Consider the following 16,977-nt stretch of genomic DNA (forward strand, 5'->3'; position numbering starts at 1 on the left):
TAAAAATTCACCAAAAAAATGCATCACAAGGTCCTAGAAAATTATGAATAAACCAATTCCAAAATCAGTAGAAATAACTAAGAGCCAAATTAATAAGAGAACTTCAAAGAAAAGAGTAAGCCTTAGCTGAACAAAACAAAGACCCAAGTTAATAAAATTAGAGGTTAGAAAGGAGATACACCACAGACATTTCTAAAATCCAGAAGATTTTTACAGACTACTCTGAAAATTTATATTACAGCAAATTGGAAAGTCTAGAATAAATGAGCAAATTATTAGACATATATGTGAACTACCAAAATTGAACCAAGAGGATATAGAAAATCTAAACATGATAAGAAGCAATGAGAGCTGGGATTGTGGCTCAGTGGTAGAGCGCTCACCTAGCACAGGCAGGAACCGAGTTCGATCCTCAGCACCAGAATTGTGCTGTGTCCATCTATACCTAAAAGAATAAATATTAAAAATAAAGAAGCAATGAGATTGAAGAAGTAACAAAAAGCCCAATACAAAGAAAAGCCCAGGATCAGACAAATTTCCAGCTGAATTCTGTCAGACCTTCAAAGAACTAATAAGAACGCTCCTCAAATTGTTCCATAAAATAGAAAGTGGGGGTGGGAAGGTACTCCCAAATCCATTCTATAAAGACAGTATTACTCTAATACCAAAATCAGAGACATAATTCATTACACAAATAGAAGGAAAATGTTCATCTCATTAGATGCAGAAGAAGCCTTTCATGTTAAAAACCCTATATAAATTAGGGACAGAGCTCCAATAGAAGAGTAGGGACTCCAATAGAAGAGGTAGGGAATATGAGGAAGGAGGAGGGAAGAGAAAGGGGAAGTTATGGGAAAATGAAACAGACCAATTAGACTACATTCATGTACAAATATATTATAATGAATACCACTGTTACGTATAATTAGGGTGTGGTAGCTTACACCTGTAACCCTAGCAGGTTGGGAGGCTGAGTGAGGAGGATAAGGAGGATCCCAAGTTCAAGGACAGTCTCAGACACTTAGTAAGGCCCTAAGCAACTTAGTGAGATTGTGCTCAAAACAAAAAATAAAAAGGGCTGGAGATGTAACACAGTGGTAAAGCACCCCTGGGTTCAATCCCCAGAACCAAACAAATAAATAAATAAATAATTAGAGATAGAGAGAATTACCTCAACATCATTAAGGTTACATACAACAAACTCAAAGCTAACATTATACTTCATGGGGAAAAAAGAAAAACTGAAAAAATTTTCCTCTAAAATCAGGATCAAGGATGTCAACTGTTGACACTTTTATTGAATATAATACTTGAAATTTTAGTCAGTGCAATTAGGCACAACAGGGAAATAAGAAATATAAAAAGGAAAGAAAAAAGTTTAGCTATTACTGTTCACCCATAAAATTCCACCAGAAAACTTGTAGAGTTGGTAAGTATGTACAACAGAGTAACAGGACACAAAATTAACATACAAAAATTGTAAGATATGAAAAATGACAAACCCCAAAATAATGTGGCCTGGGAAGAGGGAGTAAGGAAGAAGGCAACACATTGGTAACACTGATCCTTTCCCAATATATTTTTTTTTCAGTGACAGGACAATCTCTTGGAAGGAAGCAAACATCATCCAGTGACAAGACAATCCCTGGGAAGGAGATATCCATCAAGCCTGAAATGGCAGTCTCTGGGAGGAAGCAAAAACATTGATCCTTCCCCAAATAAATCCTTTCCCAATGACTATACAATGAGACTCTATTGGGAAAGAGACAAGCACTGAACATTGACCCCAACCCTCCATTTTTCCCCAAGTAAAAATAATGCCCAGTAAAAACAAATCTCAAATTCTTACAAACCTGTTTCCTGAGTGCCCAAACTGACATGCTCTATCAATAATCAAGTCATCACTCAGTGTAACATATATAATAAGCACAGATTCCTCCTTTGGCCAGTGGCTTATTTTCCATGAGAAAAGTGGGTCCACCAGATGCACAACTCCACTGCTGAATAAAGGCTGTGCTGATCTGTGAAGTTTGCACCCGGCTTGGTCGTTTTGTGCTAATAAAAATCAATAGCTTCTATATAAACCAATAATGAATCCCCTGGAAAAGAAAACAGAAAAGCAATTGCATTCACAATTCCCTCAGAAGACTTATAGAGCTGGTAAATATGTACAGCAAAGTAACAGGATACAAAATTAATGTGCAAAATTTGTAAGAAATGGAAAATGACAGATCCTAAAATAGTGTGGGTTTGTCATTTTCCATATCATACAGATGATTTCATAAATGAATTCTAGTAAACTTTAAATTTTAATGAATTTAAAAATATCCCAGACCATGTATAACAAAAACGGAGTCTCAATTTTCATGATATGAACTTGGCAAAACATTAATATTAAAACCTCATAAAATGCTGCAAAAATGTCACCAATGAATAAAAAATGGAAAAAATATAGATAAAAGATTTGCAAAGAAAATCCATCAAACGTAAGAAAAATGCAGTCTAAGCAAATAAATGAGATTCCTTCTCAGAGACAGTCTATTTACTCAACAGTCTATTTACTCAATATTTTAAAAAAACATCTCAAGAAACAAGATTTAAAAATATGGGAAGCATTTCTGATCAAAACTGGAAAAAGGACTGCAAATACAACAAACACTATTTCTAAAAATAAAAAATATACATTATCATTTAAAATGGTAAAACATTATCGATATTTCAATTAAAATAAGAAAATAGGGACAAGCCAGCTATTTCTATTAGCATACAAAAGTAAAGAATCACAAATAAATAAATGATCATAAAACAACCATTTAACTGGACTTACCTAGATTAAATTAATTTAATTAGATCAAATAATGAATTAAATGTCATATACTTGAAAAGTGATGACTACTTTCTTATTAATAATGTGATTATTCAGTTAGAAAACCTGAGACTATTGTAAAAATCATCACCAAGATTTTAAGTTTGCCATGAGATATGGGATACAAATTTGGGAAAACTAATACCTATAATCATATTAGGAAAAATGCCTTAAAAATGGAAATGGAGAAAAAGCTTCATTAATAATAATGTTTAAAATGATGTAATAACTATAGGGAATATAACACAAATCAAGATATGAACAAATAAAAAACACATCATGCTCTAAGATGGGAAGACTTAATGATACAAAAGTGACAATCCATACAACCACTTTGGAAAGCAGAATGGAGGTTCCTCAAAAGACTAGGAATGAAACTGACATAGGACCCAGCTATCCCACTCCTTGGTCTTTATCTAAAAGAATAAAATCAACATACTAAAGTGATTCAGTCACTTCAATGATTATAGCAACACAATTTACAATAGCCAAACTATGGAATCAGCCCAGATGCCCATTAATAGACAAACTGATTAAGAAAATGTGGGAGTCTTACTCTGCCCTAAAGTGGATGAAACTATAGCATTTGTGGGTAAATGGATAGAAATGGAGAAAATCATGCTAAGCTTATAAGATAAGCCAGATTCACAAAGTCAAGGGTCAAATGTCTTCTCTCATATGCAGAAACTAGAGTAAAATGAGAGGGGAAAAAAGTGGGGATGGAGGGATCCCATGAAAATGGAAGAAAGATCAGTGAAATAGAGAAAGGGAATAGAAAAGGAAGGAGGGGGCTGGGAAAAGAGAGGAAATACAGAATAAAATTGACCATATTATGATATGTACTATGATATGTACATATATGAATATACTATACTATAAATTGCACCTTTATGCATATCTACGAAGCACCAATATTTAAAAAAATACTGTAAATAAATTGAAGGAAGACCAGTACAATAGAGTACAGAAGGCAGGAGGGAAGGGAGGAGGAAGGAGGAACTACTGGGGACTGAAGTGCAACAAATTGTATTTCATGTATGATTATGTCAAAATGAACCCCAATATTATGTATATCTATAATGCACTAATAAAAACAAAAAAGAATATTCACGTAGCTTTATGATAGTAAGGTACTAAAAAAAACCCATGTCTATTAGTACAAAATAAAAAATACTTTTAGTTAAATAAATCTTCTGTATGTCATCATCAAAAAAGAGTAATAGTAAAAAGAACTTGCTTTATTATCAAAAATAATTTATGAAAGAACTCATGTAACTTACATAAGAATTTAAAATAAGACAAAGTAGATACACAATTTTCATTAGGAAAAAGCTTTATAAAGAAATTACTTTTCCCAAGTCAAACCAAAATTTTAAGATTATGTTGTTTTCTTCGGGTATCTATTCTTATCCAAAATGTACATAATCTCTTTACCTATTCCATTAATTTTTATCCTAAAGTCGACTCTTTATATTGCTCTATGGAAACTGTCACTTCTAATTCCAAGAACTTCCAAATGAATAGAGATTCCATGCAAATAAAGCGCTCTGCAAAACGAATCCCCTTTTTCTTTCATAACCACATCCGTATGCATATTCCACCCATCCCCAACCAAATTCTTTAAGTACATTTTTGCTTGGAATTCATGAGTTAGAGACTCAGGCCCAACCAAAAAAAAAAAAAAAAAGAGTTTATGTGCTTTTCTATAAGAGGCAACGGCAGGTGTGGCACTAGTAGGCTGGCCTGACCTGAATGCACAGAAACCAGGTGACTTGACGTGTTCAACCTTTTACAGAGCCCACTGTTTCTACAGAAATACAAAGTCCACCAAGAGACAAATCAGAGCTAAGTCCTGGAGCGCCGGGCGCACAGAAGCAGCTGCCCAAGTTGCTCACAGCAAGATCCAGGCCTGGCCTGGCCTGGCCCCAAGTCCCACACAACCCACGTCGTACCTGGAGAGGCCCGCGAAGCCACCATTTGTTGAGCCCCGCCGAGGTCCCCTCCCCAGGAGAAGGGCACGGGCGGACGCGGTTGGTTGCCGGAGCTCTGGCAGTCTCACCTCCGACGTGTCCCAAGAGTTCAAGGGAACTTTTGCAAGCCCCGCACCCGCCCCTCCCTCGGAACCCCTTCTTCAAATCCAGGGGGCCGGCCACCTCCGGCTGCCCGCGAGATGCTGCCTACACTCTCGGGCCCTTTATTGTCCGACCGCCAGGGAACAACTGCGCGATTTTCCAGCGACATGGCCTAGTAAGTTGGGCTACCCGCGCACTAGTTGCCAGTACCCGTTAGACTGGAGTCCCAAGCCTTCTCCAAGGAAGAGCACTGTTGTGACAAACCTGACACAAAGAAACACAGGACAAAGAAACACAGGAGGCCTAAAGGGCGGAGATTGGAGAAATGAGGCTTTGTACATGCGCACTGAGCAACCTCGGTTACCGGCCTTTTGAGAAAGCGAGTAGCGTCTGCGCAGACTAAGACCGCGCACGCGCACTGGGACTTAAGTGGTGTTGCAGGGAGACGATAATTTTTTCCTGAAAAAATGGAAACTTGGAGCTGCCCCTTTGGGTCGTTGTGGCGAGACTAGGTTTGCTTATCTGTGACAGCCAATATTGAGTTCCGGAGGCGGTGAAAAGCCAAGGAGGAGGAAAGGTACCCCTGAGGCGGTTGGCTTCTGCCATGAAGAGGATTTTTGGCTTCGGAAGTAAGGGCCGTTCGCCTTTGGGCTCCTCCAGCAACCTGCGAAGGAACTGTGTGGGCTTTGGGCTTGAGAATGCCAGTAGTCTGAACTCGCCCAGGTACCACATCCGAGACAAGGATACAGGAAAGATCCACAAGGCTGCAAGCATGGGCAATGTAGCCAAAGTGCAGCATCTCCTTATTCTTGGGGAAAATGGCGTGAATGATAAAGACAAGAAGAACAGGTAATAGGTAGGGGCTTTGAGCCAAGGGGCTACGGGTTTGGTGCGGGAGGAGGGGGGCGTGGAAGAAACGGGCACCTCCCCAGCTGGACCCCCTCAGGCACCTGGGAAGTACAGGCTTCCAAGGGATCTAACACCCAGAACCGCTTCGTGAGCAACAAAACTAAAACAGAACTTTAGCTCATTTCCGATCCACTTATGATTCCCATGTAAAGCTCTTTGACTATTGGAAAGTGATTAACTTAACAAAATTAAGTATATGCAACAGTTTATTTTTAAAATACACAATTCTAAAACCATGTATACGGTGTAGAAAGTGCATGAGAGAAATATTTTTTATCAACTAAAGGGTTTTAAATGCTTAGAAAAAAATAATATCCATGTTTTTATGAAGTGTATAACTATTGGGAAGATAGTTCTCTGTTGAACAAGGAAGACTTATTCCAAAAATGTGAGATCTTTCTATATTTATTTTAGATAAACCAGGTAAAAATATCAAAGTTAACATTTTAAAAAAATTTTAGTTGTAGATGAACATAATATCTTTATTTGTTTTTATGTGGTGATGAGGATTGAACCCAGTGCCTCACACATGAGAGGCAAGCACTCTAACATTGAGCTACAGCCCCAGCCCGAAAAGTTAGCATTTTTTATTTCCCCATGCTTTTACTATTGTGATGACAGAATTTTTTTTTTTTTTTTGTAATAAGGACTTGCTCTTCTTGGTATTAAAATACACTATTAATTTTCACAAACTAATTGATACTGGCAACTGAAAAGACAGATAAACTAATGCAACAGAATAGAAAAATCCAGAAACACCCAAATGTATGTAAGAATTTAGAACTTGAAACCAATGACATTCCATATTAATAGGAAAAGATGAATTATTCATATATGAAGTGCCTGATAACTGGAATAAACTAGCTAGGTTATTATGTCACAAGTTAAGTTTCTCCATAGAGTATAGATTAAAAATTTTTAATAATACAGAATGAGAAAAATATGAAAGAAAATACACAGGCCTACTTCTGCATTATATATTTTTTATATTGGCCAAGACCTTCCTAAGAATAAACTCAAAAGCAAGCATTCTTTTTCCTTTTGTGGGACTCAGGATTGAACTTAGGGACTAGTGCTTAGGAAGCACACACTATCAATAAGCTATACCCCTAGCCTAAAAGAAACTGTTCCAAGGGTCAGTTAGCAGAAATGAAAAATCTAAACCTCTGTATATCAGAAAAAGAATTAAAATTAAAAACTGTTGCAAAATATTTATACATATATAACATAATACAGATAAAAAATATATCTTCATTATACAGAAAATTCTTTCAAATTAACAAGGAAAAAAACTGAACTCCATTTATTTTTTTTTATACTGGGGGTTGCACCGAAGGCCTTGTGCTTTCTAGGCAAGTACTGTACCACTAAAGTTTACCTCTAGATCTTGAACTCTTACTTAATTTGGTAAGGGACACTTGTGCAGATCTACAAGTTACCTATGGACACTGGAAAATTTTCATTGTCCCTGGTAAGAGAAGGAAATTAAGTTAAAAGAGGAATAAAATAGTGTTTACCAATTACAAAATTTGTGAGAATGAAAAGCAGTGGTATACTTCTGCTTAAAGCTTAAATTATGACTTTTCAAATAGACAATTTGATCTACTGTACCCTATTTTAAAATGTATATGTTTCTACCAACAAATTTTATTATACTAGAATATCTTTAGGAAATAATAAATGACACAATTTGTTTTTCTCAGCACTGCTTAAAATAACAATGCATTAAGAAGAACCTAATCTCAGCAGCTTGGAAGGTTGAGGCAGCAGACAGCCTCAGCAATTTAGCAGGACCATATGCAACCTAGTGAGACCCTGTCTCAAAATTAAAAAAGGGCTGGGGATGTGGCTCAGTGGTTAAGCATCCCTGGATTCAATCCCTGATACAAAAAAAAAAAAAAAAAAGAAGAAGAAGAAGAAGAACCCATAGAATAGATTTTTCTAGTAATTTACAAATTACAATGTATCAATTGGTTAGAATATAATCATTGAATTTTGCATAAATATCATGTCTGTTGACATGGGAAGATATACTTTGTTTTATCAAGTGAGGAAAAAAGTCAGTTTGATTATACAGATACACAAATTATTTGTGCTCTTGTTTTAGCCAAAAAGATATACAAAATGATATAAAATTTTCTTTTTCATTTTCTATTACTTAGAAGTGTATTATTCTACTTCCAATTTGTGGGTTTCTCATCTTTTTATTTGTTTCTAGCTTAGTTTCATTGACACTAGAAATATACTCTGTTAATTCAGTATTTGAATTTGATGAGTCTGGCTTTTTGGCGTAGCAAATGATTAATATTGGTAAAAGTTATGCATGAACTTCTTTTTTTTTAAATTTTCTTTCTCTGATTTCTACAGTGAAAATGTATAGAAGTTCTAGTAAAAGTTTATTGTTAATAAAAAATAAGCCTTGTGAAGAGCAGGGATAAGAGTCCAGCACAGAAGAAAAATTCTCATTTTCTATTAGTTTGAGTGTTTGTGTTTGTATGTTCACAAGTAAAAGAAATTTTTTTAATCTATGCTTGTAGATTTTATTATATATGCATTTCTTATACACATTTTTATTATATATGCAATTTAAATGCCAACCATATAAACAGAACTGCCATAGAACTATTGTATTTCACTTTTTATAAGGCACCACAGATTGTGTGATAAGCTGTTATTTTGTGTATTAAAATTTTTTAAATGTCATTTATAGTTATAACACATTATGAACTATAATTGAAATTGTGGTTCAGATGTGTGGCATCTCCCAAAAGTTCATGTGTGAGACAATGCAAGAATGTTCAGAGGTAAAAAGATCAGGTTTTGTTAACCTTAACCCAATCAGTGTATTAATGCACTGATATGGATTAACTGGGTGGTAACTATAGGCAGGTAGGGTGTGTCTGGAAGAAGTAGTTCACTGGCAAGCCTTTGGGGTTTTATAATTTGTCCCTGGTGAATGGAACTCTCTCTGCTTCCTGTTTGCCTTGAGGAGAGCTACATTCCTCCCTCCATATTTTTCTGCCATGATGTCTGCCTTAACCATGGACTAAAACTCTGAAACCCCGAACCAAAATATACTTTTCCTCTTCTACATTGTTCTTGTGGGTCTTTTGGTCACAGCAATGCAGAGATGACAAAAACAAGTGGCATTCCAGTATCTCAGATGTTGAAATGTAAGAAAAATAGCAGACTCATTGAAATCCATATCTGCAAAGTAGGTATAATTGTATTATTTTACTTAATTGAAATCTTGTTTTTGTTAGGTATTAGTAATATTATTAGTAATAATAATTATTACTAATAATGATGAACTACTTTTGCACAATGCAAACACTGAAGCCAAAAACTAATAATTATTAATAATAATTACGATATCTAATAATTGTTGGGATTTTTAAATTTAAAACAATTCTAAATACCTTGCATGGATTTTCATTTAAGCACTTTGGTGGTGTCCTGTGAGGTAACTATTATTTTTCATCCCAATCTTAAGGGTAAGAAAAATGAGACATGGAAAAGTTAATAACTAGTAAGGATCCGAGCTTAAAGTAGGATTCAAACTGAAGTTGATGTTCTTTGTATTCAGAGAACTAAATTGACTAGGGGTGTAGATAGTTCAATGGTAGTGCTTGCCTTACTATGCTCAGGGCCCTGGATTCTATCCCCAACACCACAAAAGAGAGAGAGGGAGGAAGAGAAAGGAAGGGTGCATGAATCAAATAGGTTGCATGTCTATTAATGTAATGAGTAGTAAGAACTATAAATACTGTACTTCAGAAGAAAATATTTGCTTTGAAGACAAAGGAACTACATGTTATTTAATGTTTGTAGTCGCATGAATAATTGTGTACCTTCAGATGGTGCTCTGTAATATCCAAAAAATTCTTTCACTGTCAGGACTGCTCTACACTTTGCCTGTGCCTATGGTCATCCAGAAGTGGTGACTCTTCTGGTAGAGAGGAAATGCAACATTGACATCTGTGACAGTGACGGCAGCACAGCACTAATTAAGGTAGGTAGTAGCCAACCATTTCAGCAGGAGATGAATTTGATTTAAATTCTTAAAATAAAAGTGAATTTATCCCATTTAAATATAACTGGTGAAACCTGTGGAATGTTTATCTTGAATTAACTTGAATTTACAATCTGTTTCTTGGTATGATACTGACAGGCCGTACAGTGCCAGGAAGAGGAATGTGCAACTATTCTGTTAGAACATGGCGCTGATCCAAATGTCATGGACTCCAGTGGCAATACAGCTCTCCACTATGCTGTTTATATTGAGAACACATCAATAGCAGTAAAACTACTTTTGCACAATGCAAATACTGAAGCCAAAAACGAGGTATAAATCAATCACCTTTATTTCCTAAATATTTGAAATGAAATACCTTTATATTAACAATGATGTTTATAGGGTAAATTTTCCATATTTAGAAACTCGAGCATTCCCTGAATTAAAATAATTTGAAATACTTAATTGTTGAAGATTTCACTTAAAATATTGATATTTTTAAAGAAGTATTAGAGCGTAAGCTTTCTTTTATGCTTTCATGGCAAATATTGTGAAAACAATTAATTTCTTAAAGGTAAACTCTTTTTTTCATATACTTTTTTGCACCAAATTTTTTTTTCTAATTAGTGCAAAATAACACAAGAAAGCAAAATTTTCTTTGAAGTAAGTTTTATCTTAAAACAAAGACATTTAAAAATGAATAATCTACTTGTGCTTAATCAGCACAAGTTATATCAAAGTGATTGTCAGTAAGATTTAAAAAGGAGAAATGGAAAAGGATAGTGATAAGAAGTATTCAGTCCATTTTGGAAATTAGATAACTGAGGAAAAATACCACAATAAGTTTGTTTGTTTCCAGTTTATATATAGAAAAGATGCCCTTAAATTTGGGTGATATTAATTCTTAGTTTGGAAAAGAAAGTTGTTGAATTGTAAACCTGCCTAGAGATTACTTTTATAGGGATTTTAAGGAAGCCAGATTGACAGGATCATATGGTAATTAAGTGGAAAAGAAAAAGGAAGAACAGATAATTAATTGACATCTAATCGTTTTCTGACAGTAGTAGACACTTAATAAGATTCTAAACTCTACTCTCAAATCTACAGTGTGTTGCTGAGAGGTGGGAGATAAGGAGTTTATGTAATGAAATCAAGTTAGCTTTTGAATTTATCTAGTCCCTGCATGTCCCTACCCAGGAAAATTAAATTGAGTTTACAGGAAGTGACTTTCTCTTATTCTTCCCTCCTTTTGGCCAAATCCCCAAATGATAAAGGTTTTATGGAAGAGAGATGATACTGAAGTGATGATTGTCTGCTTCTCTAGTTTTCACCTAGAATTGTGCATCACAGTGACCTGGGGAAATTTGAAAATTTACAAGTCTAAGCTCTCCTCTGAAAATTTGATTCAGAAAATCTAATAAGTCCTAGACATAGATATTTAAAAATATTTCCTCAAGATTCTGATAGAACTCCTAAAAAAGAACTACTGAATTAACAAGTGTAATTAGTGAATTCCCAGATCTTAAGAAATTTTCTAGAAGTGTTGGACTTCGGTTAGCCTCTGCATCCTTCAAATCTCTGCTTTCCAATATTATTTGTCCAACTTCATCTGTCTTTTCTACTTCCATTGTAAGAAAATTAAAAGGAATATTGGAAATATCCGTTGACTTATAGAATAACACCTTTTTCCTTCCAACCATCAGTAGTCATCCACTGCCATTCAGAACATTTTTAGAGATTTTCTCATGGGTAGTCTTCAATAAACAGCAGTCGGTATTTTAAGGATTTCATGTCTCTTTGTTATAATTCAGGTCATTAGGTCAACAAATATTGATAACACCCAGGGTTTTCTTGAAACTAAGTATATATATGGGTATTTTAATAATTTAGTTTCAAAGGTCCTATGAAACTAATTATTCATCAACAGTCTAGGAGAATTGACTACCAATGGAGTATAAATTAGTAAGTATTGAAAAGATCTTGAAGTGGGCATTATGAGTCTTTTCATATTTTAGGGCCTGATTTTTTTGATAAAATATGATATTAAAAAAAGGAAAGGTTGGGGCTAGGCTTATAGCTCAGAGGTAGAGCACTTGCCTCACACACAGGAGGCATTGGGTTCCATCATCAGCACCACATAAAATAAATAAAAATATTGAGTCCATCTTAAAAAAAAAAAAAGGTAAGGTTTAACATGCAAATATTTAATTTGTACAAAACCATTTGGAAAAACCTACAACAAAGATAAAAACAAAAAGGCTATAGACTAAACGTGATCCATAACCTCCATAAATTCAGTCAACATTTAAAATTTAGGAGACTCATGTAGAAATATGAATTTTGAGCTTCTTTTAAAGAATAAATTCTGTCCTTCAATCCCGGATTACAAGTGGTCTGCTGTAAAGAATTTGTCCCCTTTATTTGAAGTATTCGGTCTCCAATTTGCTACTAATCCGTCTCAGAATTCCCTCATGTCACCTGCTTTGCCTCTGTAAGTATTTGAGTCTACAATTTCTGTTTTATAATATACTTTGATAAAGATGTCAGGGTTTTCAAGATAATTTATAAGAATATGGTCTGTAGTTTGTATTAATCTTATAGAAATGGTATTGAGTTTTAGAATTTAGACATTTGTATTTTAATACCTTTTTCTTTACACTGTAAATTATTGTATTTTCATTAGAATGTCTGTCGGCCTTATTAGATTAGTCAGAGGTATAGTTGAATAAGTAATGCATGTTGAAAATAAAATATCTTTCTTTTCAGCATGTTCCTTAAAAATGCAAGCAGCTCAGTGGCTTTTGTTAACACTTTTGTTACACTAAAAATCATTAATATAGACCAGTATTAATTTTTGTGGTGATAAACCATTGTATTTTTATTCCAAAATTCTGTCTAAAATTATAAGCAACTTTCACAATTAAAATGAAAATACAGCAAAAAAAAAAAGAATTAAAAAAAAGGATAAGTATTAGGGTCCCAGGATTATTAGCATTATAATAAGTGAGAATAAAATTTTATATTGAGTTCTCTAACAAGTAAGGTAAATATCTCCCATCTTATAATATGAGAAAACCCGTGGACCAACTGGTAATAAGCAATCAAAGTTCATTTTGAAACCTGTTTCATTTAATTCAGAGCTCATTTCCATAGTGACCCATTTAGAGTACAAGTGCCTTGACAGTGGGACTGGAACCCTGAGACAATAAATAGAAGAAAATCATGACAGTTTCCTCCATGGGAACCATTAGCATTCTTAAAGGAATCACATTACTGAAAAGCCCTCAAAACTTTAGCCCTGAACTCTGGTTAATGTTTACCATCAATAAAGTATTGTCTGGAATGTGGCTCAAGTGGTAGCGGGCTCATGGGGCACTGGGTTTGATCCTCAGCACCACATAAAAATAAAATAAAAATGTTGTGTCCACAAAAAACTAAGAGATTAAGCAAAGTTGGAGAGTTTTGTTTAATACTGGACATAACATGCACAGTTTGTGATATTTCTCAAACAAATGATTATGGAGTCTTTCTGTTACAGTAAAGTACTTCTGGAAAAGTGCATATTCCTTGGAATATACATCGAGAAACCCTGCTCTAGAAATTAAAATTAAGCTCATTAATTCAATAAAAATACTTACAACCTTTTCAATTATCTTTTCAGTGTTTGGGGCTATTGAGATTAAAGATAGAGCCCCTACCCTCAAGAAGTTTTTGGCTAACATGGGGAGCATCACATAGTTTGAAAATAACATTATAAATGCAGTTATAGAAGCAGAAGTTCTTGGAATCATTAAATATTTGCAGTAAGTTTTAGAAATGACTGGAGTTCATGTGCCAGCACTAGACAGATGAGAGCATTTAAAAAGCAAAAAAACATGAAAGCACAAAAGGGTAAGAAGGAAGGGTTTTTTGTTGTTTTTTGTTTGTTTGTTTCTTTGTTTGTTTGTTTTTTACTCTGAGATGCATTTATGTTCCCATAGGGTGTTTTATAAGGTTTTTAGTTCAGTTGAAAAATATGTAATTTTGTGAATTATAAATTGTTTTACAGGATGGCCACACACCACTTTTACTTGCTCTAAGAGAAAACAAACAACAGATGGCAGAAGTTTTAGTAAATAAAAAAGCAAATATACATGCAGTTGATGAGCTAGAAAGGTATAGTAGTTGTTTTCTGTGTTATTTTTAAAAACTTAGTGGTGTTTTAGAGTGGTAACAGTCACTCAAGTCAAAAATTTTAAATTATTGGGATGATTAACATAATTTTTAGGATATTATGAAAATGTCAACAAACCATCAGGCAGAAAAGCAATAATTCAGATTGGACAACACAAAGAAAAATATATGTTAAGATTCATATTCCCTTATGACTATATTTGTTTTCTGATTTTGTTGATTATGTGATCTTATGTTAGCCAAAGAATTTTCATTAGAACTCCTGTAGCTGAGGAATTAATAACAAGAAACAATAAATGGAGTAGTATTTAAAAGCTTCTGCATAGCAAAGGAAAACAACAGAATAAAGAGACAGGCTACAGGATGGGAAAAAAAAATTTGCTGACTACCCTTCTGACAGAGGATTAATAGCCGGACAATATAATGAACTCAAAAAAAATCAAGAATGGAGTATTACAAATATGCACCAATAACAAAAGTAAAAAAATTAAAAATGGGTTTCAGATTAGTTTAAAACATATGGACTTATAGTTTAATTTTTGATTCAATATTAAACTTCTTAATCTTTTTTGTAGTATTTTTTTTAACTTCTGCTTATATAGTTTGCCTTTAAAATGCTAATATCATAAAAAAGGGGTTGAAAATCATTTTGTATTTTGAATGATTCTTCACTTTAGATTGCTCTATTTGAAGATTATTGATGATAATATGCACTTAGAATTAAATATCACAACTTTTTTTAGTTCACCTATACATATGCTCAGCCATTGTTCCCAAAGTAGCAGCAACTCAGGTTTGACAATTGGGTATTCTAGCTTTAACTATGCACATAGTAAGCAAACTGACCCTTTCCCCTTTTCAAAACCTTGTGTGGAGCCTACATGTTAACCTAGACCTATATGGTAGTTTGAGGTCTTCCTTTTGTGTTTTTTTGCCAGCAAATATTTGTTGGGATCAGTCTAAACTAAAACAAATTCAAATAATGTTGCTGTATGACATCAGAATTTTCTTTCTACTTTGCTACCAAATCTGTTCCCAAAGGCCCCTTTGTATCCTGTGTAGCACCTTTTCTTTAGGCTTGGAAGGTCTCATATCACCTTCCCCAGGGTGGATGCTGATTTTGATTAGCTTCTCAAATAATCTGTTTTCCACAGTAATGAAAATCCCTCAAGCTACTTCAGTCTACACTACAAGTTTTCAGAATATTTTCAAATTCAACTTCAAAAGGAGGCCATTAAGCAGAATTCTTTTTTTTTTTTTTCTGTGCCATGGACCTTCCTCTGGCCTTTATTTATTTTATTTTATTTTATTTTTATTAGCTACACATGACATTACAATGATCTTGGCAATTCATACATTTAAATCATTGGGGTATAATTTCTCATTTTTCTAATTGTACAGATTGCAGAATCACACTGGTCATAGAGTCACTTATATACATACAGCAATCATAATGTCTATTCTCTTCTGCTGCCCTTCCTATCCCCCCTACTCCTCCCCTCCCCTCCCATCATTTCTCTCTATCCAATCTAATCCTTAAATCTAATGTGAATTAGTTGGATTAAAAAGAACTAAAACCCATGATTATCGGTATCCATATATAAAACAGGATTTTATCTTCCAAGTCAACTGGAGATAAACTTGGAGATAAACATCATTCCAACAAAGATCTGGTGATTTAGAGTTTGATTAGGAAGAGAAATAGCAGTAGCCCAAGTCTGGTCTTGACATTTTTTTTAGTTTCTACCTTTGCTATGATTGATTAACTTAATAATAAGGAACAATTTGAATTATAAGCCACAATGGAGAGAATGGAGCTAATAACAAAAATTAAGACTTAATAATATTTTCCAATAACTGCAACATTTGAATATTTGAATCTTTGGGGGGTGGGGACATTAGCTTTTATTTGGGATTCCAAAATAGTTCTGCATGAAAAAACAAATAATTCCATTACTTTACTATTTCTCAGAGCATGTTTTTGTATTACCTAATTAAATTTTCATAATAGTCTAGTGAACTCCTTTTTATAAAAGAAGACTTTGAGTCTAAGGGAAAATATTTGTCCAAGAACCAATAGCTGTTGATAAAAAGAGACAGGACTTCTTTCCACTGTGTCTAGCTAATCTAGTTAATGTGCTGTATTCCCCTGATTCATGGTCTTTTTTTCACTCTACTTTTTTTTAATTATAAGCTTAATAAAAAGTTTATAGAGCTCACAAATTTGAGGTATATGGGAGAAAGTTCTGATGTTGTCTCAAAATTAAGAATTTGATATATGTGGTAAATGTTTTCATATCAGTATTAAAATAATTTTATTTATTATTTTTTTTCATTTGTGACCACAGGCAAGTAATTTTTGAATATGAAGAAAAGAGACTTAAACATTCTCAAATTAACAAATCAGGTAAGTCTTCTGATAGTAAATTATTCTTGGTAAACCTACTCTAGAAAAAAATAAAAGAAACTTTTGATCACAAGAAAGCAGTTTTAAAAATTAGTGTGTGAGTTGCATTTATGTTTTCTTAATTTCTTTCTAATAGTCTAGAATTGAGAATTATTTAATGAATTAATTTTCAGAAATTTGCCATCTAAAACAGTATTCTCTGAAAAAGTTTTCACTTATTTTAGCATCTGAAATCTTTTAGATCTTCGTATAAATGAGATTTTTAAATTAATATATTGTATGTTTCCTTTGTAGTCACATTATAGGAAATTGGATTGTTATAAAAATAGATTTTCTATTTAATTTTTACAATAAATGGATTGCATTATATAAATTAATATTACTTCACAGTTATTTGTGTCACTAAAGCAGAATAAAATATTTGTTCATTCCTAAGTATGCAATTTAAATTATTTGTTTTATTATTTCCAAATTCTTATTTTAGGCGATAATACCCATATTCTATTACTTTGATCTTTATCTACAATTTAAGGTG

At 33.6% G+C, this 16,977-nt stretch overlaps 1 protein-coding gene and 1 long non-coding RNA gene across 5 annotated transcripts in view; one reads left to right on the plus strand and one right to left on the minus strand.

Annotated features, from left to right (window-relative positions):
- LOC308633980 overlaps nt 1-5,229 on the minus strand; it is a 28,358-nt gene extending 23,129 nt beyond the window's left edge. The window contains exons 1-3 of one of the 2 annotated variants that reach the window (XR_014018925.1): nt 4,819-5,229; nt 1,854-2,099; nt 384-445 (exon numbers count right to left, since the gene is read on the minus strand). This is a non-coding gene — a long non-coding RNA (uncharacterized lncRNA). The remainder of the gene's footprint in view (nt 1-383; nt 446-1,853; nt 2,100-4,818) is intronic. The other variant, XR_014018926.1, reaches the window with a different exon arrangement.
- Nucleotides 5,230-5,291: 62 nt separating this feature from the next.
- Nucleotides 5,292-16,977, plus strand: part of ANKRD30A (ankyrin repeat domain 30A) — a 117,608-nt gene continuing 105,922 nt past the window's right edge. For all 3 annotated transcript variants that reach the window (XM_081267464.1, XM_081267465.1, XM_081267466.1), the window contains exons 1-5: nt 5,292-5,787; nt 9,745-9,859; nt 10,019-10,192; nt 13,911-14,017; nt 16,384-16,442. In XM_081267464.1, coding sequence (XP_081123590.1) covers nt 5,543-5,787; nt 9,745-9,859; nt 10,019-10,192; nt 13,911-14,017; nt 16,384-16,442 — 700 coding nt within the window. In that variant the 5' untranslated portion in view covers nt 5,292-5,542. The remainder of the gene's footprint in view (nt 5,788-9,744; nt 9,860-10,018; nt 10,193-13,910; nt 14,018-16,383; nt 16,443-16,977) is intronic.

The sequence above is a fragment of the Spermophilus citellus genome, assembly GCF_964194105.1.
Source record: "Spermophilus citellus genome assembly, chromosome: 15".
In the NCBI taxonomy this organism is placed as follows: domain Eukaryota; kingdom Metazoa; phylum Chordata; class Mammalia; order Rodentia; family Sciuridae; genus Spermophilus; species Spermophilus citellus.